The sequence below is a fragment of the Mytilus galloprovincialis genome, chromosome 14 (genome assembly GCF_965363235.1).
Source record: "Mytilus galloprovincialis chromosome 14, xbMytGall1.hap1.1, whole genome shotgun sequence".
Taxonomy (NCBI): Eukaryota; Metazoa; Mollusca; class Bivalvia; order Mytilida; family Mytilidae; genus Mytilus; species Mytilus galloprovincialis.
Window position 1 is genome coordinate 37,675,492 of NC_134851.1, and position 27,225 is coordinate 37,702,716.

The 27,225-nt window shown below is 33.8% G+C and overlaps 1 protein-coding gene across 6 annotated transcripts; it reads right to left on the bottom strand.

The window, feature by feature from the left end:
- Positions 1 to 271: 271 nt before the first annotated feature.
- LOC143059153 (uncharacterized) lies at positions 272 to 27,225 on the bottom strand. 6 transcript variants are annotated; one of them, XM_076232641.1, is made up of 9 exons: positions 27,113 to 27,225; positions 24,290 to 24,428; positions 16,189 to 16,353; positions 8,018 to 8,137; positions 7,143 to 7,172; positions 5,018 to 5,150; positions 3,636 to 3,835; positions 1,089 to 2,758; positions 272 to 844 (listed from the first exon to the last, which is right to left on the bottom strand). In XM_076232641.1, exons 2-8 carry the CDS (start codon positions 24,410 to 24,412, stop codon positions 2,489 to 2,491), a joined length of 1,041 nt encoding a protein of 346 aa, XP_076088756.1. In that variant the 5' UTR covers positions 24,413 to 24,428; positions 27,113 to 27,225; the 3' UTR covers positions 272 to 844; positions 1,089 to 2,488. The 6 variants fall into 6 exon arrangements, with proteins under 6 accessions (XP_076088756.1, XP_076088757.1, XP_076088760.1 ...); XM_076232642.1 differs by having other exon boundaries at positions 27,108 to 27,122; XM_076232645.1 differs by lacking the exon at positions 7,143 to 7,172.

Genomic DNA, 27,225 nt, shown 5'->3' on the forward strand with positions numbered 1-27,225 from the left:
AAAGGGGGTAGGAGAAAGGAGAGGAAGGCTGGGAGAAAGGAGAAAAAGTTGGAGAAAGGAGAAAAAATAAAAATATCTCTCCTTTTAAAAAATTATCTAATATTTCAAGAAAAAATATCTCAAAAGGAGATGTTTTATTCTAATGGGAGAAAGGAGAACGGGGTAGGAGAAAGGAGAAGAGGGGTGGGAGAAGGGAGAAGGGTACCCCCCTGTCCTCCCCCTCTATACTGTTAGAATACAAGTGTAAAGAATTTTCAAACAAATCTGAAAAATGTTTTGATAAAAATATAATATAAAAATATGGCTTACATTTTATATTATACAATAAACAAGGAAATACGGATAAGGTGTTAAGTGTCTATAAGGTACCATAACCACTAATAATCACATGTGTTACCATTCATAAATAACGTATATCCATACACAGATAGACCAGGCAAAGCTCTTCAAAATGATTGTTACAACTTTGACAAGCAATGTTCTGTATTGCATGCGTATATAGTATCATTTATATCATGTATATCATTGTATAAAAGTGAACTGTTTTCAGTACTATTTTTTCCTGTACGACATGTATTACTCAAATATTTTGAAACCTACATTGACGAAGTAAAGTGCAAAAGTGCAATGTGTGCATCGTATAAGACAAAACTATATGAAGTGTTTAAAATAATGTTAATAAAGTATCCATGCGGACATTTTCAGCAAATAAAACCGAACACGTGGAGACTTGATAGTAGTTTTTTGTATTTGAATAATTTATCACTGTTTGAGTGGAATAACAAGTCCTTTTTTGCCAACCACCTAATACATGTATTGAAATGAATTTGACTTCTGTACCAACCTGAGGTTAATTTGTTGTTTTTGTTTTTTTAAAAGTCAAATGGTCGTTATCTATATACAAAAAAAAATATTAAAAAATGTTTTTTGAAATTATTGTAAATATGTTTAGTTAATTTGTTTCCCTAGTATGTAAAATTGAGAATGGAAATGGGGAATGTGTCAAAGAGACAACAACCCGTATGTGCCTTCTTGTAATCTTCAACATATTGAAGTTAAGAAGTATTATGTAGATGTAGATGTAGAACCTTAGGTCTTAAAAAATAAAATAAGATCAGAGCATGCACGTATACTTTAAAAAGTTTAAGTTACAAAAAAAAGGTACATAAAAAAAAATACAAATTGAACACTCATTCACGAGTTGTGTATTTTTCATGACACACCATAAGTTTCAACACCTAATATGCGAATGAATTCAAAATACCAAAACTGGCAAAACTAAAATCCTGAGATTATAACTTGATTGACTTCACAACACGGAAATTTGTAAAATAAACATTTAAAACTTAAGATTTGATTTAATGAATTCACAAGTAAAGGGAACAGTAGTATACCGCTGTTCAAAACTCATAAATCCATGGACAAAAAACAAAATCGAGGTAACAATCTAAAACTGAGGAAAACGTATTAAATATTGACACAACAATGACCATTAAAATTGTATTTCAAATACTTTTCTTTTATACAGGTGTTAAGAAAAACACACTAAATATTTGAAAACATGTTATAACAAACATCAAGGACTCTCTTTTGTTCGAATATAATAAATTTTTAAACGAGTCATAGGATAAGTGCTCCAAAATAATTTCAATCGTGTGATTTTCCAAAAAATCCTTAAAATTAATATAACACATTTCAGCAAAGCCAAACAATGATGAATGTGCATGTACATTAATGTGTAAAATATAAACACATGCTTTTTTTGGTTCAAGTACATTTTCCAAAGTAGAAATTTTCGAAAGTGATCATTCCAATTTGAAAAACTATTTTTACATTATTATTATGAATATTACTCTTCATAATATGATTTTGTAATAAAAGTTTTCTTTGACCCTATTTAAAATGAATCCAAAATAGCATTTCAGAGATTCACTATAAATCTACAAAAAAATGTGTATCACGTGGTTAAAAGTATATATCACGTCGTTTGTAGGTTTTAAAAGAACCTATTTGTAGTTGAATAAAAAAATATCATAATATTAGTGACATAATAATTAATGTTTGTTATATGATAAAATTTTTGATCAAGATAAGTCATGCATAATGAAACCCTGAGTATTCTTTTAAGAAAGCTCAATATGAACAGGTATACTCAGTTTTAAATTAAGTGACCACAACTTCGTGGTAAAATTTCTTTAACCATCTCTTTAAAGGGAACATTTTACTGTGAAATCTACCAGAAAACCTTAGTTTTGGTATATAGGTTAAAAAAATGATATCAAATGAACATATACATGTATATACTAAATATCAAGATGACGTGACCACAACTTCGTAGTTAACTACCTCAAAAACCATCAAGATACATTGTGTATTTCACTTATTAAAAAAAAATGTCCTGGCACATGACAAACAGACAGACGTGAAAACATAGTGCCACTATTTTTGCAAGGCCGCCAATAATTTTTTTAAATCAATAATCTCATTTTTAGTTTGTGCCGAGGTTTCCTGCAATTCTTTGTTGGAAGTTTACTGTCAGATGAGTATTTTCTTGTCCCCGTATTGTCCGAAGATAATCGAAACTATTTTTATGCTCTTGAAGGTTGAAATTTAATTCTACGAATGCTCGTTTCAATCCATCTGAACGAGCTGACTCCAAGATGGCGGTATAATTAGCCTGGGCAATCGATCCTATCAATGTTGCCTGGGCAGTTGCATTCTGACTTATTTCTTTGGCATCATTCTCTATCACAAGAACCTAAAAAGAAAAAGCTTATTCATTTTTAGAAGAACATGAATTGCTATAACAGACGTGTCTAAAAGTTTTAAATTAAATTGCAAAGACAAAGGTATGATCAGGTCATTGTTTTGGTCCCTCGAATTCGAAAATCCAAAGATATTATACATAGTATATCAAATAATCCCCTTAAATGCTAACATCAGAATGAACAAATTGTTAAAACAGTTTCATGTCGGTATTTTTATTAAATAAGTTATAGTTTAACCACATTTATATTTATTGGATTGGGAAAAAAGTTATTGCAACTTATATTAATCCCTTTAACTTTGTGAGTGCGAGTGCTGCCTTGTAACGTCACTATCCTACTTTTCGAAATCTTCAAGGTTGTCTTTTACGTGCAAAAGGTATGGCTCTTTCTTGACACGGGTCAACCATGTATCATCCCCTTCCGACGGATATTCATCGTTTCGCAAGACTATATACTCGCAAATGGTGTCACAGGAGAGCCGAAAATTCAGTCCCTGAATTTTTTTTCACCGGAACGAGGTCGAACCAGGAACCTTTGTGTTAGTAGTCCGATGCGCTTACCACTACACCATGGCACTCCTGGTGTTTGTATTAAAATGTTCAGATAATTTTAGTATGGTAATTTTCTATATACCCTTCAGTGAGACAAATTATGTTAACAACGCAAAAATTATGAAAAAAAATATGCATAGCTTGCTCGTCATTGTTAGAAGCTATTTTAGCTCCGGGACAGAGCTATCTATGTTTTATGTCCTTTTAAAATATGCTTGGGGCCATTTAAGTTTCACAAAAAGACGGCTGCGTACATCCAATCGAATTTTCATTAAAATAAGGGTTACACAACTTGATATTGAAATATGCCCTTTACCTTTTGACTTGTTTCTTTCCTAACAACAACAGCGTCTTGCTTGAGCTTTTCTTCTTCGTTTTGTTCCTGCAATACCAATGCCTGTATAAATTGTTTCTCAACATCTCTAGGAATCCTAATTCTCCTTAACTGGAAATATTTCACTTCAACGTTCAATCCTTTATCCGAGGCTGTACAAACAACTTTACATGTAGAACATACTGAAAAACAAATGAGAATGTAATTACATATAGCTTTATGTCCTTCAATATTGAAGAGCTCTCGTAAGATAGATAGTTCAAGTGAAGTTACAAGATACGTGTATGACAGATGGAGTATATTCACGTGCAAAATTTAAACAATAACTTTTACAGAATGAACATAAAGCTTAAAGAATCTATTAAAGAAAAGGTTGCTAAGGAAAGAGAAATTTATAAAAGAAAACGTTTTAAAAATAAGTACAAAGTTATATAAGAGAAAAACGTTTCTCAGGAAGTAGCAATTTCTTAAAGAACACGTTTCAAATGAATTTCACAAGTACACGTTTCTAAGGTAGTAGCAATTTATTGAACTAAACGTTTCTAAGGAAGTAGCAATTTATTGAAGAAAGCGTTTCTACGGAAGTAGCAATTTATTGAAGACGCTGTTTCTAAGGAAGCAACAATGTATTGAAGAATCTGTTTCTAAGGAAGTAGCAATTTATCAAAGTTAGCGTTTCTAAGGAAGAAGTAATCATTTAATAAACGTTTCTGAGGAAGTAGCAATTTATTGAAGAAAACGTTTTTAAGGAAGTAGCAATTTATTGAAGAAAACGTTTTTAAGGAAGTAGCAATTTATTGACGATAACGTTCCCAAGGAAGTAACAGTTTATTGAAGAAAACATTTTTAATGGTGTAGCAATGTTCATACCATAAAGTCTATTTGATACAGAATTGTTAAATATGATGACACCTTACCCAAGTAAACCTTCAAGGGTGTAGCTCCTCTGTTTAGAAATAACAAGCCTTTCAAAATACTGATATCAGTTGATAGTTTATATATTATGAAAATTAGAAAGCAGAATAAAATGAAAGGTCCGTGTTCTTGTTTTTGAAGTATAAGCAATTGAAAAGTGTGCGGAAAAGATTCTCTCTAGACCATTCATTAAATTTCACATTGGCACCTTTTTTTCTTTTCCAAACTATGAAAAATAATGATTATTTTTTTGTGTTGAAAAATAGGCTTTTTAAACTGTATGCAATTTAATTATAAAAAGAAAATTTGGGATTAATTTGGCAAAAGTTTTAAAGGGACTACATATATAAAACTAGAGGATTCCGAATATCTAACAAAAAATCAAAAAACAGGGGTTGCAACTTTCTTAGCGGCAAATTTCACTTGTTTCTCAGATACCATCAACTCACAAGGATTTGAGCGCCCACAGTAGCTGTTACAACAAGTACCACCAAGTCTTTCTCTAACGGATTTCCAAACTGTTTGTTCTATGACGGCTCTATTGTTGATAAGTTCTCTAGTCGTGTACACCGTTATAGCACCCTAAAAATAAGCATAAGTTTTAATAAAACAATTTTTTTTTTTAATTTATTGAAATACCATACACGGATCGAAGATTAAAGGTTATAGGGTCAGAGAACCAGAGTGGCTCGAGAACAAAGAATTCTAAATATAGATATATAGATGTTGTTTTGACTACAGGGAGATAACTCTGTAAAATCAGCTAAACGTTTTAATTACGTTGTGTTGTTAAAGGAATATTAAGCTTCTCAATGATCAAAATTAGTGTTAACTTTGTCAAACTGCTATATAATCAGTGTAATTTTTCTGATAAAATTGTTGGTTCAAATTTTTGGAAATTTTTATATCTTTGTCATAGGGTCAAAGGAAATCATTTGTCAAAATTTTATGAAAATTAAACGAGCCAAACAAAGGTGAAGGTTCAGTAAGACCCCTTTTTGGCCCCAAAATATAGCAGTTTTACAAAATTGTTAAAATGTAAACTTTTAGTTATTCATTTTACAGTAGAATGCTTCTGCTGCATAAATTTGGGCTGATTTTGACAATATAATGCACATATATCGGGTACTAGCAACATTAAGTCATGCTAAATTACTGAAATCTTCACAAAGCTAGCATTTTAGTTAAATTTTAGGCAGTTTTCGTGTAAAACGAAAACGGCCGCATTCGTGTTCATCCTTAATATCGAAATGTAAGTTGTATTTTATGATTATACATAACATATATAAAGGTTGAGGATGAACACGGATCACTTTCACTTTTGACAAAAACCATCTGAAAAATGACATTTTTCGGCATATTTGGTAGATATTTCATATTTCAGCTTGAATAGGTGCGTTTTTATGACTAAATCAGTTAAAATCTTTCACATAAACTAATTGATTCAAATAAAATAGACACTTAAGTGTTTAAAGAGTGTTCAAAATCTTTCGTCAGATGAACATGAAATTTGAGGCCAAAATCGATCCTTACCGGACCTACTCCTTTTAGTGAATGTGTTGGGTACCACCTTAACTTGACCTTCTTGATTTGCTCGATACAAATGATTGATTGATTCGTTTGTTTGACGGCATGTTCAGCACTATTATATATCTATATCGCGGCGTAACAAATCTCAATGACAAAGGAAGCCCAGAGATAACAACCGACAATCGGCCGGAAAACTGACAATCCCTAAATAATTACAATAGTGCATATAATACGTCTGATACTTATGTTAAGGAAGTATAATATGAGTTGCTTTGGATCAAAATTGATCTTACGCAATGAATACCAATTATACATCTATTAACGTGATTCGGGTCAAAAAATCCCAAAAGAAAGTATGTAACGGTTTGAAAATTGTTTTGATATAAAAAATACTACAGATCAGACTAAAATTCTTCTTTAACTTCGTATTTAAATATTATAAAATCAATCAAAGTCTTGTACATGTATACGGGCAGTGGCGGATCCAGGGGGGGGGGGGGGTTCCGGGGGTGCGCACCCCCCCCCCTTTAGTTTTGCCGATCAATGCATTTGTATCGGGACATATGTTTTGCACCCCCCCTTTTGCCCTGGGTGCCCTGGGTTAGCACCCCCCTTTCGAAAATTCCTGCATCCGCCCCTGTACGGGTGCGTGCACTTGAATGAGGTCGATTTCTATCCGACTCAGTTTACAATCTTAATAATATGGTTAAAGTTAAAAAAAAAACTTTATTCGTTTGTGTTTTTCTCTAATATACAATATAGATCTCCCTAAAAAAAAGTCACCATAAATTCAACGTGCATATATTTTTTAAAAGTTTTCAAAGAACGTTCGAAGTAGACGATTGTATGATAATTGTGCTTTTCTATAAATAGAGTTCGAGAGAGGGAACTTGCTGTGAACTACGTATTTATGTTTTTTCCTTTTATAATAAAGTCAGAGAAAGGGATCTTGCTGTGAACCAAGTATTTGTGGTTTTTTTTCCTATTCATACATGTAATACAGTTTGAGAGAGGGACTGGCTGTAATCTACGAGTGCTACTCACCGATGCATTAACAGGATTACTGAAAACGGACTAACAGTCCAAATGGATGATAAGGTACTAAACATGGTAAATAAAGATTTCAACACTGATTTATGTGTAAAACGTCGCAGATTAACTATTGAAACACTAGATTGTACTAAAATTGTGGATTTTATACATTTTCTTATTCTTCCTTCACATAGCCATGATAGCAGAGATTGGCAATTCCATTAAAATGACTATATAATCATTATATATCTTAACATGTTATCATAATTTCCAGTTATCATTTAAACTATTTTTTATACTGAAGTATTACTTTAATTTAAAGCATGATTGTTTATCTTCTCCATATTTCCGATGGTCGACACGAGATTTTGCCTAGTTGGTAATCTCCGGCCATATTTTTGTCTAATATTCATAACACATTAAAGCCCTAGGAAGAAAATCTGATAAATATAATGCATTTATTTGATATCGTGTAGAATGTAGACTAGTGTACTACTTTATAAGGTAGCCTGTTCATGTGTGTGTGGGGGGAGGGGGCTGAGGGTGGCTCGGAGACCGATGGATTTTAAAAAAAGTAAGATATTTGCCTTGTAAGCATGTAAGAGCTTACAATGAAATCACGTGAACCCAATAACCAGAATAGCAGTCCAAAAATTGTCAATGAAATCCCTTGAACCCCAAAACTAGAACAGCAGTCCACAAATTGACAATGAAATTACGTGAACCCCATAACCAGAATAGTAGTCAACAAATTGACAATGAAATCATGTGAACCCCATGACCAGAATAGCAGTCCACAAATTGACAATGAAAATCACATTCGCGTTTTTTTTTAAAAGAATGTACTATAAAATTTCAAAAGAAATTAAATATCTGTCTGTACATACCTTCAAGGCATCTAATGCACTAGATTTCATGATTTCTTTATACTCCAAATCATACGTGTCGTGTAGAGAGATTAATTCATCTTTCCTGATGACATATTGAAAATTAACTGAAACTTCAACCTGAAAGTATATTAAAATCTATACTATTAAACGAGAAGACCTGTTTTTGTGTGTCGCTTCTCTTCTTTCCACAATAAATTAATCAACACGCCTCTGTGTCCTATAGGTACAGTGCATAGTCGCATTCGTCATCCATTTATATGATTATTCAGATTGAGTTATTTTGTGAGAAAAACGAGAAAAAAGGCATCCGGATATTGTCCCGTCATTGGACGAAATTTTAAGTCAGATTAGACTTCCGGTTTGCGTTTTTCTGTATACTTTGAACATACATATACTACGAATAAAGTGTATTTTAAATCTATCTGCTATCATTTTCATGTTTACTATCCACGGCGGTCACAGAGTTTATTAAATGGAGCGGGTCTGTATACTATATCAATTGACCACCATGGATCGATTAGTAAACTTGGAATTGAAAGTAAATACACTTTATTTATATAGTATGAATGTTCATAATATACAGATAAGCGCTAAAACTATTCATGTGAACTTTTGATACCTTTTCTGAATTTCTCCAGTCATTAAATCTTTTACAAAATTCCTTTATTACAACAACAAAAAAAGATGTGGTATGATTGCCATGTTGAGACAACTCTCCACAAGAGACCAAAATGTCACAGAAGTTAACAACTATAGGTCACCGTACGGCCTTCAACAACGAGCAAAGCCCATACCGCATATCAGCTCTAAAAGGCCCCGAAATGACGATATAAAACAATTCAAACGAGAAAACTAGCGGCCATATTTATGTACAAAAAATGAACGAAAAACAAATATGTAAAACATAAACAAACGACAACCACTGAATTACAGGTTCCTTACTTAAATGTTCATAACATACTAAATGTATGTTCATATTGAAATTGATAGAAACCCAAAAATTGGGACTTTTGGAAATGAAGGAGGAGGGATAAAAAAAAAACATTTTACGGAAATACCGTAACGTTTCCGATTTTGGTTCTGTTGTTAGGGATTTTACTTGTGACGTTATTTAAGTTATAACGTCATGTTCAATGTAAACAAAGAAACGCAATGCATCAGGTAGGCCTAACGTTTATTCATACCAAAGACAAAGAATGATTAAAAATGAAATATTGGTATTGTGTTCCTTGAGTTCCTATATTTTACTAGACTAATCAAAGTCTCACGACAACAAGACCGGAAGAAGGAAGTAGAGTATGTGTTCTGCGCAGATCCGGAAATTAAAAAACACGACAAAAAAAAAATTGAACGATTTTGAGTTCATTAGTACAATGAAAAATTCGGGAAATTTTCCCGATTTTTTTTTTTTTTTTTTTTTTATTAAATTTTCTACTGTAATAGGGGACTTCGTCCCCATAATATATAGAGACTCTCTATATTCTGCCTGCAGTTTTCTTTGATATATTACTATTTAAGGGGTCATACCAGTTGAATATATACCAGTTGAATATATATTAAAATAAGTAAAACATGTGGAAACAAGAATGTGTCCATAGTACACGGATGCCACATCGGCACTATATTTACTAAGTTTCGAGTTGATTGGACTTCAACTTCATCAAAAACCTCCTCGACCAAAAACTTTAACCTGAAGCGGGATAGACGGACGGACGAACGGACGAACGAACGGTACCACAGACTAGAAAAAATAATGCCCATGAATGGGTCATAAAAAATTATTGTTGGAAGTGAAAGTAGGGTAGAGATTAGAGGGAGGCAGGACCTTTTTCGGGACGTCGGGGTCGTGTGTTTTTAAGTCCGGGATTTGGGGATTGTTCCTTACGGGATCCGGGAATATATTTTCGATTTCGGGATATGAATTTCTTTAAATTCTGCATCTCGGGATTTCATGTTTTTAAGCCCGGGATTTCGGGATCAGGACCCCTCCGACCACCCTCAAATTGGCCTTAGTCTATGACGCGGAATTAGGGTCCTAAATATCGAATTTAGCATATGCTTAAATCATTTTAGCATATGCTATATTATAATTCAGCTTATGCTAAAATGATTTTAGCATAAGTTAAATTCATTTTAGCATAAGCTGAATTCATTTTTGAATAAGCTAATTTCATTTTAGCATAAGCTTAATTCATATTAGCAAAAGCTAAATTCAACTTTAATTTTAATATTTATGACCTTGATTCCGCGCCAACATTTTTGTGTAAGCTAAACAATTCAGCATATGCTAAATTGATTTTAGCGTATACAAAAATGAATTCAGCTTAATATGCTAAAATGAATTAAGCTTATGTTAAATGAATTTAGCTTATGCTAAAATCATTTTTAGCATATGCTAAAATGATTTAAGGATATGCTAATTTCGATGTTATGACCCTAATTCCGCGTCATATTAGTCGGTCTTAGTCATTTATACAAGATTCATATCCTACCATTGACATGTTAATAAGGCTCTCAAAAGAAAAAGCACTTATGGATTGTCCTAGAAGCATATTTTATTACACTAATAATGGTCTATATATAAGCAGTTACATTTATTTCATGTTTGAAGCGGTGCAAATTTTTAATTTCATTTGACTTTTACCAAAAGATGCATTGTAGCAAAGGAGAAGAATAATTGTGGTATGAGGCACGAAACACTAATTAAAAATAATTGTATTTAACAGAAAGGAAACAAATATCGGACTTTGGAAAACGGGAGAGGGATTTTGATACTTTTTATGAAATTCTCCATACATAATATCTTTTACAAAAAAATCACCCTACAGCAGTTCACAAGCTGTATATGCCCGCGATTTCGCGGGAGTGTTCTAGTGTTAATGATATGAAAAAGGATTTCTGAGAAGACTAATATATTGTTGGAGAATCGCATTTATTGTCGATTTGAATGTTTTCATCCTAAATATGCATGAAGTATGCATTATCGGTTCCAGTTTCATCCCTATATTGAAAGTAATTTAAAAGAGCGTTGATTGTGTTGTTATGTTAAAGGGGGTCGGAAAATTGTGAATATAGATATATATATATATATATATATATATAAGTACGTCTGAGTCAGTGACAACTCTACAACAGATGTATCCATCGGATCGCCATCAATGATGGTGATACATGGCTGTGTACATAATGTATATACAACTCGTCTAAACATCAACCCAACAATGTTAGATCTGTAAATTTGCTTTCGCAAATTTTTGGTTCTTCCCTCGCCGGGATTCGAACCCATGCTACTGTGATATCGTGACACCAAATCGCCTGCACTGCAGCCGTCCCGCTAGACCACACGACCACCTGGGCTCTCAAAAAAAGAGCTTTCGCTGGCCGTGTGTTACCTTTCCTCGTCAGTTTTAATCTAGCGGCGTACTACAGTACATGATATATAAGGCATGAAGATGTTATTGTTACAGATCAGCTAAATTATCTATAGTAAAGGATCCTACAAATTAATGTAATATACAGTCACAGAATATAATTATATTTATAAGTACGTCTGAGTCAGTGACAACTCTACAACAGATGTATCCATCGGATCGCCATCAATGATGGTGATACATGGCTGTGTACATAATGTATATACAACTCGTCTAAACATCAACCCAACAATGTTAGATCTGTAAATTTGCTTTCGCAACTTTTTGGTTCTTCCCTCGCCGGGATTCGAACCCATGCTACTGTGATATCGTGACACCAAATCGCCTGCACTGCAGCCGTCCCGCTAGACCACACGACCACCTGGGCTCTCAAAAAAAGAGCTTTCGCTGGCCGTGTGTTACCTTTCCTCGTCAGTTTTAATCTAGCGGCGTACTACAGTACATGATATATAAGGCATGAAGATGTTATTGTTACAGATCAGCTAAATTATCTATAGTAAAGGATCCTACAAATTAATGTAATATACAGTCACAGAATATAATTATATTTATAAGTACGTCTGAGTCAGTGACAACTCTACAACAGATGTATCCATCGGATCGCCATCAATGATGGTGATACATGGCTGTGTACATAATGTATATACAACTCGTCTAAACATCAACCAACAATGTTAGATCTGTAAATTTGCTTTCGCAAATTTTTGGTTCTTCCCTCGCCGGGATTCGAACCCATGCTACTGTGATATCGTGACACCAAATCGCCTGCACTGCAGCCGTCCCGCTAGACCACACGACCACCTGGGCTCTCAAAAAAAGAGCTTTCGCTGGCCGTGTGTTACCTTTCCTCGTCAGTTTTAATCTAGCGGCGTACTACAGTACATGATATATAAGGCATGAAGATGTTATTGTTACAGATCAGCTAAATTATCTATAGTAAAGGATCCTACAAATTAATGTAATATACAGTCACAGAATATAATTATATTTATAAGTACGTCTGAGTCAGTGACAACTCTACAACAGATGTATCCATCGGATCGCCATCAATGATGGTGATACATGGCTGTGTACATAATGTATATACAACTCGTCTAAACATCAACCCAACAATGTTAGATCTGTAAATTTGCTTTCGCAACTTTTTGGTTCTTCCCTCGCCGGGATTCGAACCCATGCTACTGTGATATCGTGACACCAAATCGCCTGCACTGCAGCCGTCCCGCTAGACCACACGACCACCTGGGCTCTCAAAAAAAGAGCTTTCGCTGGCCGTGTGTTACCTTTCCTCGTCAGTTTTAATCTAGCGGCGTACTACAGTACATGATATATAAGGCATGAAGATGTTATTGTTACAGATCAGCTAAATTATCTATAGTAAAGGATCCTACAAATTAATGTAATATACAGTCACAGAATATAATTATATTTATAAGTACGTCTGAGTCAGTGACAACTCTACAACAGATGTATCCATCGGATCGCCATCAATGATGGTGATACATGGCTGTGTACATAATGTATATACAACTCGTCTAAACATCAACCCAACAATGTTAGATCTGTAAATTTGCTTTCGCAAATTTTTGGTTCTTCCCTCGCCGGGATTCGAACCCATGCTACTGTGATATCGTGACACCAAATCGCCTGCACTGCAGCCGTCCCGCTAGACCACACGACCACCTGGGCTCTCAAAAAAAGAGCTTTCGCTGGCCGTGTGTTACCTTTCCTCGTCAGTTTTAATCTAGCGGCGTACTACAGTACATGATATATAAGGCATGAAGATGTTATTGTTACAGATCAGCTAAATTATCTATAGTAAAGGATCCTACAAATTAATGTAATATACAGTCACAGAATATAATTATATTTATAAGTACGTCTGAGTCAGTGACAACTCTACAACAGATGTATCCATCGGATCGCCATCAATGATGGTGATACATGGCTGTGTACATAATGTATATACAACTCGTCTAAACATCAACCCAACAATGTTAGATCTGTAAATTTGCTTTCGCAAATTTTTGGTTCTTCCCTCGCCGGGATTCGAACCCATGCTACTGTGATATCGTGACACCAAATCGCCTGCACTGCAGCCGTCCCGCTAGACCACACGACCACCTGGGCTCTCAAAAAAAGAGCTTTCGCTGGCCGTGTGTTACCTTTCCTCGTCAGTTTTAATCTAGCGGCGTACTACAGTACATGATATATAAGGCATGAAGATGTTATTGTTACAGATCAGCTAAATTATCTATAGTAAAGGATCCTACAAATTAATGTAATATACAGTCACAGAATATAATTATATTTATAAGTACGTCTGAGTCAGTGACAACTCTACAACAGATGTATCCATCAATGATGGTGATACATGGCTGTGTACATAATGTATATACAACTCGTCTAAACATCAACCCAACAATGTTAGATCTGTAAATTTGCTTTCGCAAATTTTTGGTTCTTCCCTCGCCGGGATTCGAACCCATGCTACTGTGATATCGTGACACCAAATCGCCTGCACTGCAGCCGTCCCGCTAGACCACACGACCACCTGGGCTCTCAAAAAAAGAGCTTTCGCTGGCCGTGTGTTACCTTTCCTCGTCAGTTTTAATCTAGCGGCGTACTACAGTACATGATATATGAGGCATGAAGATGTTATTGTTACAGATCAGCTAAATTATCTATAGTAAAGGATCCTACAAATTAATGTAATATACAGTCACAGAATATAATTATATTTATAAGTACGTCTGAGTCAGTGACAACTCTACAACAGATGTATCCATCGGATCGCCATCAATGATGGTGATACATGGCTGTGTACATAATGTATATACAACTCGTCTAAACATCAACCCAACAATGTTAGATCTGTAAATTTGCTTTCGCAACTTTTTGGTTCTTCCCTCGCCGGGATTCGAACCCATGCTACTGTGATATCGTGACACCAAATCGCCTGCACTGCAGCCGTCCCGCTAGACCACACGACCACCTGGGCTCTCAAAAAAAGAGCTTTCGCTGGCCGTGTGTTACCTTTCCTCGTCAGTTTTAATCTAGCGGCGTACTACAGTACATGATATATAAGGCATGAAGATGTTATTGTTACAGATCAGCTAAATTATCTATAGTAAAGGATCCTACAAATTAATGTAATATACAGTCACAGAATATAATTATATTTATAAGTACGTCTGAGTCAGTGACAACTCTACAACAGATGTATCCATCGGATCGCCATCAATGATGGTGATACATGGCTGTGTACATAATGTATATACAACTCGTCTAAACATCAACCCAACAATGTTAGATCTGTAAATTTGCTTTCGCAAATTTTTGGTTCTTCCCTCGCCGGGATTCGAACCCATGCTACTGTGATATCGTGACACCAAATCGCCTGCACTGCAGCCGTCCCGCTAGACCACACGACCACCTGGGCTCTCAAAAAAAGAGCTTTCGCTGGCCGTGTGTTACCTTTCCTCGTCAGTTTTAATCTAGCGGCGTACTACAGTACATGATATATAAGGCATGAAGATGTTATTGTTACAGATCAGCTAAATTATCTATAGTAAAGGATCCTACAAATTAATGTAATATACAGTCACAGAATATAATTATATTTATAAGTACGTCTGAGTCAGTGACAACTCTACAACAGATGTATCCATCGGATCGCCATCAATGATGGTGATACATGGCTGTGTACATAATATATATACAACTCGTCTAAACATCAACCCAACAATGTTAGATCTGTAAATTTGCTTTCGCAAATTTTTGGTTCTTCCCTCGCCGGGATTCGAACCCATGCTACTATGATATCGTGACACCAAATCGCCTGCACTGCAGCCGTCCCGCTAGACCACACGACCACCTGGGCTCTCAAAAAAGAGCTTTCGCTGGCCGTGTGTTACCTTTCCTCGTCAGTTTTAATCTAGCGGCGTACTACAGTACATGATATATAAGGCATGAAGATGTTATTGTTACAGATCAGCTAAATTATCTTTAAACCCTGTAATGGGTTCGAATCCCGGCGAGGGAAGAACCAAAAATTGGCGAAAGCAAATTTACAGATCTAACATTGTTGGGTTGATGTTTAGACGAGTTGTATATATATATATATATAGATAGATAGATATAATATAATGTACTGAGCAAATGCAATTTCGAAAAATATAGAAGAGGATGTATTGTATACCCAGCTCTGAACCCATCTCTATCGCGGATTGATTATGTGTTGGTTGCTTAATGTCCAGTGGAAAATATTTCATACACGTTCAGGACGAACTCTGTTTCGGCGATACAGTTTTGAATATCAAGATTATTTATATACATGTAGTTTAATATGCTTTTAATTCGGCAGTGCATATGAAAAATCGAAATTAGATCCCAAATAAGGATTGGTGTTGCCAAAAATCACATATAGCAGGCAACCCAACACTATTTATTTTCTTTCGATATAAATTTTCGAACATCGTTTATTTTAGGCCATTAGACCATGTTCCTGCTTTTAAAAGTACTAAACCCTTTACTTCGAATACAATTTCTGAACATTTGAAATTGAAATCTGCCAATTTATCAAGCTTTTGTCAAGCGACATATACAAACATTCTGTTTGTCTTTTTCGTGTGGTTTTATTTTTTACCTATAACATTAAAAACTTATGAAATACTAGTACCCAAATTTACATACACCTCATATTGGTCATGCGCAAGTAGGTATATATTGACTTACCTCTAGTTTATCAGAGGTAAATATTTTTGCATCCTCCAATTCAACATAGTGCAGATCCGAAGGAAACACTTTAAATTCAAAATCTGGTCCGACGAAATACCTGCCACTGTCGTAAATTTCTGTTTTGTCGACACTTCCGGTTGACTTTTGACGTTTTAAACCATACTGTAAAAAATAATGATTGCATTGAAAGAATATATATAATATCAAATCTATGTTACCAGGAAACGGGCAGTACAGAGGGGTGGACATGAGTAGGAAACATGAGAATGAATGGGCGGGAATTAGAGGGAAGAAAGTGTAAGTTAGGCGGTTCAAGTCATATCACCAAACAAACTTGATCTGTATTTTGTAGTAAAGTTAGAGAACGGAAACGAAAAAATCAGCATTTTTTTCTTTTTGGTAAAGGAGCATAACTCTAGATCAGTCAAAGTGACGCCACCAAAATTCAAACTTGATCTGTGTTTGTGGATATAAGCATTGTGTTTGATAAAATTGAGAATGGAAATGGGGAATGTGCCAAAGAGACAACAACCCGACCATAGGAAAAAAAACAACAGCAGAAGGTCACCAACAGGTCTTCAAGTTTTGGTTATAACATTTGGTTGAAGCAAACTGAAGTTAGAGTACAGAAACAAACTTTTAATCTCATAAACATGTTTAACCCCGCCACATGTTTGCGCCTGTCCCAAGTCAGGAGCCTCTGGCCTCTGTTAGTTTTGTATTATTTTTAATTTTAGTATCTTGTGTACAATTTGGAGTTTAGTGTTGCGTTCATTATCACTGAACTAGTATATATATATTTGTTTAGGGGCCAGATGAAGGACGCCTCCGGGTGCGGGAATTTCTCGCTGCATTGAAGATCTGTTGGTGACCTTCTACTGTTGTCTGTTCTATGGTCGGGTTGTTGTCTCTTTGGCACATTCCCCATTTCCATTCTCAATTTATTTTGAACGTACGTACAGTCGGACAACGGTACAACTTAATTTTCCCTCCATTTCTGCTGGGGCATAAAATTGTTTTTACTTTTTACTTTATATGCTTTGTTATCTATACACTTTTTTTATACTGTACGATTCGTTGTGACAATATTATTTTTCTCAAATGGAGTAGTAAAACATGTTTTCATATGTAAATGACAATCTACACCTTAAAAACAATTTTATTTACAAGTACCACTTTAGCAAAAACATGTTTTCTCCGTTGTATAGTCATCACATTTGAAATACATTTGTAGGTATTTACACAAATGTATTTGAGTTCATCATGTTCATTGATTTTGGTAGTTTTTGAAGAGTTATACGGAGATCTTTAAACACATTACAAAACTGTAAACATGTCCATTCAACAACTGTTATCACGGTTATGTTGCATATGTTGTCTTGCAGAGGCGGTTTTAGAGGGAGTAGCACCCACTTTTTGAAACAAACAAAATGGTTAATTATATATTGAATTGCTGAAGCATATTGAAGCAGCCCTTTTTAAGGCAGTCAGTTCCCCCACTCCCCTTTTATGAAAATTACTGGATCCGCCACTGACTCGTAGCATGGGACGTAATGTTAGTATACTATTCCCAGGTGTATATATAGCATGGGACGTAATGTTAGTATACTATTCCCAGGTGTATATATCTGACAAAAATCTTTGAATAAAATAATACAATGTTAAAGGGAGTGAACAAATCCATTCTAATAAAGAAACATGTATTACGTCTATTAGACAAACTGTAGCCCGTATAGGACTGAAAAGGAAACATATTATTTCATTTATTCAATACTTTAATCGGTCTACGATTGCTTTATTACTCTCCAAAAACCGGATAGTTACTGGTCGATTTCTAGTGGTAGCCATTGTCATTTTGTGAAACAGGTCATTTCAACATTTTGTTATGACATATACGTCAATAAAAATAGATTGTTTAGCGATGCGTGGAATGCGACTATATACAAACAAATTAAGACAATTCGTATATGGCTGTATTTACTCACCTCCCAATAGTTCAAATAACTAAATGAAGTTATGATTAAAATAGCTGTTAGTCCAAGGACAGCTAAGACTGCTATCACAATAACTTTAATTGTACCACCCTCAGCCATCGTTAAAATAATTGCCTATTGATTAGCGTCATAAGACAGGTATATAAAATTCCAAGTTAATATTTTGAAATACACTATGAACACCACATCCGTATCCGGGTAATTAAGACAAGTGTGGTGTTACACTTAAATATAAACACACACTTTTCCACCCTATACAATATGTATTAATCTTTAAGGTAATCCGATCAAACTACAAACATGGAATTAGGTTACAAATTGAAAACAATGAATAAAGGGAGATAACTCAAACGTATTTCCTTGTTAAATTTATTTTACCCTGAGAAAATGCCAATTGAAACTGAAACTACTTGATAAGTTGTTTGCGTCCAGGATGACAACTTGTTTGATATACTAAGGGCCTACCTATCAAGATAACAGTAGACAAACTAAAAATTGTTGGTTAAAATCGACGTTTTTCACCGAATTAAAAAAAAAATAAATGAATTAGGATATTTTGATTTATACATTTAATTTTCAATTTTATGTATGTTATTTAAAATACTTACATTTTATGAAATTGAAATGTATTTTTTCGAAAGATCACAAACCTATTTGTGTTACGAAAATTTTTAAAAATGCATGACAAAAAACTAGTATTTTCGTGCAAAGATATAAAACAAATAACATTGTTCTAGAAACAGGAAACCGTGGTAAACTTGTCAAAGAACGTCCAGTTCTTTGAAAAGACATACGTTTCATGAAATCGGAAAATGTTTCGTTTGAATATGATGTAGTAATCATGATAGTATTCTCATGGGGCTTGATTCCAGAAAACGTAATCTATATTGCCACAAAAAAATGCAGTTGAATTTTATGCAAAACAAAATCATATAAACGCGAAAAATAAGTTATAGTTATTTGGCCAAACAAGTCTGTATATGGGATTTAATCTGCACGGTTGTGTGACCCTAATTAACTTGAACGACGTAGGAGTTCGGGTTAAAGGGTCACACGAGCCGTGCAAATTAAATCCCATATACCGATTTGATTGGACAATAACTGTTTTAACACATGACGCAATCAATTTACGTGAATGTTTTAGAAATGTGGACGATATTCCGCAATCTAAGGATCCTATGAAAGTTTCTTGTAGAGTAAAGAAAGGGGGAAATACGACTTTAGTAAGTTTTAAATTAATAACTTTTTCATATTTGGACATATTCTAAAATTGCAATTTAATGGTACCGTAGATTTTTTTTTTATCATTTTTGTTAAATTAATTCCCAATTTTTATCTAATTAATGACGATTAACTTTGACAAATTGTGTACTTTGAAATCGGTGTATGAAAAAAATCATAACTGAAAGGGTTATTGAGTTTAGATTAATTGCTTTTGAAGTTCGTTCCCCGGCTCAATGATACACTTACAGAAAGATGAACCCAGAAAGATGTTATATCATCTGAATTTCAAATGTTAAATAAACAGAAAATACGTTTCTATTTCCAATCTTTTACTCCCCTAACCCCACAAATTTCTTTTTTATCTACTGTATTAATTTTTAAGACATGCATGGCCATCTAAATGAAGTCTGATTTTTCTCCAGCTAATCCTACTGTTTTGAAACAAACTTAAATATGATCCTCGTTAAATTCGACCCAAAAATAGTCACTTTATAGGAAAAGATATTCAAAAAGTCGTTATAAATTCCATTGAGTCTAAAACCAGTCCAAATCGGATTTCTGTTATTCGGATATTCTAAGATACATTTCTTTTTTGGCAGAAATTAAGAACAATTATTTTAACTATCTTTCTGACTTTAAAACACCGATTTTAGATTTACGTTTTACACAAAATATGATGAAATATTTTATGTCCCAGCTTAGATATAATAAAAAAAAGGAATGAGAAACCTATTTTGAAACTACGGTTCTACTTTGTCGTAATTTTAAGGCAGATGGCGGATTCGGAGGTGGGGGCGAATAGGCCGTTCACCCCTGGATTGGACAAAGGATCCGATTCGTCTTTTAGTATAAAATCGTCAATATTGTTTTTAGTATCGCTACACTCGGCGATATTTTTTTTTATTCTATAGAATAACGCCCCATTCAAAATCCAGGAAACGCCCCTAAAGGTAAAATAAACTTGAACTGTGCAGTATATCTGAGGTTGTTGATGCACACCTTTGCTGTGCATTATTCAGAATTTAGCACAGTAAGAACAAAGAGATTTTACCCATGTCATGTGTTAAGAGATGTTTGTTTGGCGATCGATATATACTGCTTATAAATATTATTGCCGTAATTTGATTGTTCTTTTGCTACTGTGTTAGTTTACATGTACATAATTTAGTGTAATGCATCGTTTATTCTACATGTACTATACTTGTTCAGTCAGTCTATGCGGTCTTTAGGTGTTATAAGGTCGGAAAAAATATTCCCTTGAATTTGACAGTTGTAGGAACTCAATCCTAATTTCATTGCAGCAAAAAAAATCTTAGTCATAATTTAAGGAGGTAGACCTAGGTTAAGGAAAATAACTCTTAAAATCATTAGTACGTTTGTTTCAACCATTTTCAAAAATATATACTAAGCTTCTAGATTACATAGATTATTTTCAATCTGTTTCAGGTAAATGCTTAAAATACATTGATAAACTTGACTTTTACAAACGCTTAACTGATTTAAAGAGTTATCTCCCTGAACCAAGGTCTACCCCCTTAGAGCACAATTATTTTTTTCATTTTGTGTTTCTGTAGAATATTTTAGAGACGTGAGATTACATTGTTACTATTAATTAAAAAAAGGGTGTGAACATTTGATTGGGTAACTTCCAGTGATGTATTTTCTTAAATGAAATGAAATGTTATTCGAAATTTTGTCTGTAGTACTGGACAGTTAAACTTTAATCATGCCAAGTACTTCTTTGAATCTATTAGTAAGATAAATTCTGCACATTTGTTTTAAAACTGCAAATTTTACAAGGACTTTTTGGTGAAAATCAACGGTAGTATTACTCCTACATAGGATTACATGTACAAGTATATCAAAGTTTTTTAACATCAATTTTGAATTGTTGATGTGTTTAATTTGGGCATTTTCTACTTTAAAAATCAAAAGTGGTATTAAGGGAACGACACTCTGTAAAATCATGCTTTTTTGTGACTGATGCATGCATATGGGACGGGGACTACTATCCTTGACGGAGCACCTGAGATCACCTCCTACCGATTCTAATGGTGCGAGTATTGCTAAATCTAACGTACCACTGGGTCGATGCCACTGCTGGTGGACGTTTCGTCCCCGAGGATATCACCAGCCCAGTAGTCATCACTTCGGTGTTGACATGAATATCAATTATGTGATCATTTTTATAAATTTCCTGATACAAAACTTTGAATTTTTCGAAAAACTAAGGATTTTCTTGTCCCAAGAATAGATTACCTTAGCCGTATTTGGCACAATTTTTGGAATTTTGGATCCTCTATGCTCTTCAACTTTGTATTGTTTGGCTTTATAACTATTTTTATATGAGCGTCACTGATGAGTCTTATGTAGACGAAACGCGCGTCTGGCGTACTAAATTATAATCCAGGTACTTTTGATTACTATTGTAGACTTCTTCGCTGTTTTATCGTTTTTTCTTCTTAGTTTTTTTTAAATAGCGTTGTCAGATTTTCTTCGACTTTTGAATGTCCCTTTAAAATTGATATCTGCCGCCTATTTTTTTTACCATTTAACTTTTTTCACTTATATCCAGATGTTATTTTCTTCTTATTTGTGTTTAATATATACATCTGTTTGGTTGTTTACATTTTCTGTTAGGAGAGAGGGTTGGTCATATGATTGCTTGTTGTTGTTTGGATACTGGGATCAGGTATCTGACAAACATAAGACCTTCTCATCTAAACATTTTGAAATCCAAATTTGTTTTAAATCTGGCTACGGTTAATTTGTCCATTTCAGAAGTGACTGTCTTTAGAAAGATAAACTAGAATATCGTACGTTATATTAAAAATAAATGGCAAAAATGGAACAAATTTTTATAATAGGAAGAAAGACATGCGATGTTAGAAAAATCTGATTGACTGATTGAAATTGATCTGAAACTTACCTCAAAATAATCAACGTATGCAAAAGACGCAATTACAAGAATAACAGCCACGAATACGAAACAGACAACGCCCAATAGAAAAAACTTGAAGCTTTTCTCCATGATTATCGATTATAAGTCACATGTTCAGGTATTGCGCCTTAATTGTGTGAAAGACAACAATACAAAATACAGAAAATCTGAAGTATCAAATTGAATTCTTTAACAATTAGTTTTAACTATTCAAATGTCGAGAATAGCTGACATTTTGAAATCATCTTTTGTGTATCATGTGTATCGGCACTCGCCGGTTTTGCATTTTCACACTTTCGGATCAAATTATCTTAATGATACACATGTATTTACACACTTAATTTTATTATATCTAGCCATATGATAACAAGATACTAGTACTCAATTATCTAAAATAATCAATGTATAATAGAATATACTTGAGATCTCAGATCGGTTATCACGACTAATCAATAAGAAAGATAAAGGTTGTGGAAACATGGTTATTGAATTAATAAATATTTGGTTTTAAAGATGAATGTTTATCTCTACATGTACATGTAGCGACTGCGGTATCTGTTTGTTGGTCGGAGTGCGTTTCGTAGGAACGGGTGGCCATGGGAAAAGTCCAGTTACGTCCAATTTGAAAGCAACCTTGGTGTAGGAGAGGCCCCTTTCCCACTTCCCCACTTTCTCAAGATAAAATAAAAGTAGACACTTTCAAAAGTTTTTTCGTTTTTATTTGGGGGGAGGGGGGTATTATATTGCAGACTGAGGATCGTTGGTTGCTTAACGTCCAGTGGCAAATAGTTCTTGTATGTTCAGGTCGATTTGATTATTTGTAACATACATGTAACATATTAGATATATAAAAACGATGCAACGCAATGCTAGTTAGGACTTCCTCCACTAACAAAAACTGGCCGCCACGAAATAGCCTAAATGCGGTGCTTTAAAGTGGCGTTAAAACGCCAAACAATCTAAATCAAATCCTAATCAATGGAAAAGGTGAAAGAATTTAGGATTCCTTGTTTTATACATAAGGAAAAAGAATAAACATTTTTTTTACCAAAGGAACAATGACAGTCAAAGAAAGAGCTACCAGCTATAAACAGAGTTTTAAAGAAGACTATACAGGAAATGTGAATTTAAAAAGCAGTTAACTCATCAACAATACCAGGGGTTTTTTTTACACAAAATCTTGCAACTAAAATTGATCGTAATTATACTGGAATGTTCATGTTACGAGTATTTTTTTCTCGTAAGTTTTTTTTTTTTTTATGCGTTTGAAATAAGCTAATAGTTTGTTTGGACTCGCTTTTTTTCTCTCTCTCTCTATATATATACAAGACTCGTCGGTTCTTAAATAAAAAAAATTAAAAACATTTCAATATAGAAAGACAAAACTTATTTTTATTCTGTTGTTTAAATTTATAACTTATTATCTTATTATGGGGAGGGTTATAAATTCTGATGTTATTTTTTATATCTTCCTTCTTTTTATTGCATAGATAGATGTGTATAAATTATAGATTTACCTATTGTATCATTCCTATAAAAACATTTCCTTATTTGATTATTTGATTTTAGTTTAAAATCAAAATGTTTCGTGTCGCTTACAAAATATTGCTTTTCCTTGTAGTATCGATTGATTAATGGCAGTGCAGAATTTGCCAATAAGGATGTTTGCTTATATTGTCTTTGACTTCTCACTTTTTATCAGGTATTTTAAACACTCTGGGTTATTTTTAGTATAGAAAACATTCACAATCTTACCCCTGCTTTTCGTTTTATAATTTTGTTCCATATAGTTTAACAGCCATTCTTTAAAAGAAAAAATGTGTTTTTTAAAGAAATTTCTCATTTCCTGCTAAATTTTCAATTTTTTATATATCTCTAAAACATTTTATGATCGCAATACATAGTGTGCACTGGTTACATATTGAAAATTAAGTCTTACTTCGTAGTAATCGAGGTAACTGAATGACACCGGGACCAGTATAAGTATCAGAAGTGCTGCTACTGCGACAGCTCCTACAATAATTTTACATATCTTGGAATCTACCAGATCATCGAGCGCCATGGTAAATGTCAGAAATCTAAAAAAAAAAGAAGATTTTTAAACAAAAAGGTATATGTTTGCACCTGTCCTAAGTCAGGAATCTGATGTACAGTAGTTGTCGTTTGTTTATGTAATACATACGTGTTTTTCGTTTCTCGTTTTGTTTATATAGATTAGACCGTTGGTTTTCCCGTTTGAATGGTTTTACACTAGTAATTTTGGGACCCTTTATAGCTTGTTGTTCGGTGTGAGCCAAGGTTCCGTGTTGAAGGCCGTACTTTAACCTATAATGGTTTACTTTTTAAATTGTTATTTGTATGGAGAGTTGTCTCATTGGCACTCATACCACATCTTTCTATATCTATATATACGTATACGTTCCTAAATGACATGTTCAAAGCCATGGCGTTGTCAGTTTATTTTCGATCTCTGAGTTTGAATGTCTCAGCTTGGGTATCTTTCGCCCCTCTTCAATAGCGTCGGCAGAACAGCCAGTTCCGTGTCCCATTCAACTAACAGTCGCAACGACAATTGTTTGAATGTCTAATTTGGGAACCGGTCAAGAGTGTTGGTTGGTATCATAGTGTTACCCAAACTCCTAATTTGATGGAAAACCATTTTTCCACTATTGTTTTCAATGCTTTACATCTTTTTTGTCTCTCCAGCCTTCCATAGTAGAAGCATTATTTTTTTCAAGTTGGTGCTTCCTTCGGATATTCCGTCCGTACGTCAATTCGTAAATCCCGTACCAAGGTTAAAGTTTTTAACAAATATGTTTACCGTGAAGTTGTGGTTAATTCAACTTGAAAGTTAGTATTATACACATGTCCAGCGTGATGTAAACATTTAAAATTGGATGCCAAATTGCTGGTTTTCTACATCCATGCAGTCATAATATATGAACTTTGATGGATAGGTCTCATTTGCACTCATATACCACATCTTCTTATATCGCTATAGCTAGATTGCTTTTGTCGTTTTTTGCACAACATTTTGTAATTTCGTTTTTTCATATGCCTCAACTTCGTATTTGATATGACATACCAACTGGTTTGCTTCAAGCGCCACTGACGAGTCTCGAGTAAAACACTCACATATCTGACTTACCAAATTTCGAGACGAGTGTATTTGTTGATTTTTTTAAACCTGACTTCACAGTTCAGTTAAACGGTAATAACGGTGGTGTTTATTTAAAAGATTTGTGATATTCAAATATTTATTACAATATGTAAACATGAGAGAAGTTATATTCATAAAGTTCGTTAAAGGGAACACGTATAATTAGTTTAGGAATAAATAATATAATTTAGATGATGTGTTGGAAATTCGCGCAGTGTTGAAAACCCATTGGTGCCCTCATACTATTTTCTGCTCGTTGGTCGTGTTGTATTTTCATGACATATTCACCGTTTTTCATTTTTATTCTAGTAAATTAAAATTGTTTGAAGAAATTGTTACAATTCTAACATCCCAAGTGATACCAAAATTTTGAAAATCAATTATGTATATAAAAAAAGAAGAAGATATGGTATGATTGCCATGTAGACAACTCTCCATAAGAGACTAAATGACACAGAAATTACCAACTTATAGGTCACCGTATGGCCTTCAACAATGAGCAAAGTCCTTACCACATATTCAGCTATAAAAGACCAACGAAATGTGCATATAAAAAAGACGATGTGGTATGATTGCCAATGAAACAACTCTCCACAAGAGACCAAATCACACAGAAATTAACATCTACAGTATAAGTCACCGTACGGCCTGTAACAATGAGCAAAGCCCATACCGCATAGTAAGCTATAATAGGCTCCGAAATGACAATGTAAAACAATTCAAACGAGAAGACTAACGGCCTAATTTATGTACAAAAATTGAACGAAAAACAAATATGTAACGCATAAACAAACGACAATCAAATACATAAGATTTTGTAAATTTATATTTATTCGCATTATACGATTTATACCGTTCTCAAATTCTAACAAATTTCATGTGAATTGTTCAATATTTTTCTGTACACGTTGGTTTTTTTAAATATCAATGTATATAACACTGACATATATTAAATAACTTACAGCGCAATGTTCAGGAGACTATGCCAACTTTTTAAAATTATTAAGTAACCGTTTTCTCATATTTCCCTGATTCATAAAATTGAGAACGGGAAAGGGGAATGTGTTCAAGAGACAACAATTCAACCCGACTAAAGAGCAGAACACAGCCGAAGGTCACCAATGTGTCTTCAATATACAGTCTATGACCAACTTACAATTTCTCTCTTTCCTTTCTGAAATTAGTACCAAATAATAAATGAATTATGTTAGTGCGGTAAACTTCAATCCACATGGGATTCGTTCATTTTTGATAGAAAATCTCGTTTGTATCAAAAATTTCAAATACATATTGTATATACATACTGTACAAATTAAATACTTTCCCTTCACTTTTTTTTACAATTGTGATATAAACATTCTTTCCAATATAAGACAAGATTTGACGTACTGGTTTTATAAACATGGACAATATCTTACTTAATTGACATTCTATCGATCACTCATTATTGAAATTCTATAAACTTTAAAGTTCTATATATATTTAACCTATTTAAAAATTCTCCCCCTAATTAAAAAATGAACATACTATCCGTATATTATACACACTACTGTTACTAATTAAAAAAAAATAAAAAATAAGAAAAAAATGTAAACGCCTTACTTGCTCCGACAGAATGAATTAATGTCCGCTGAAATTTCTAAACTAATACAATTTCAAAATACCGTAAAAGATATCGTAAATCTTGGTAGTTGCTATCACTTATTGAACTTTAA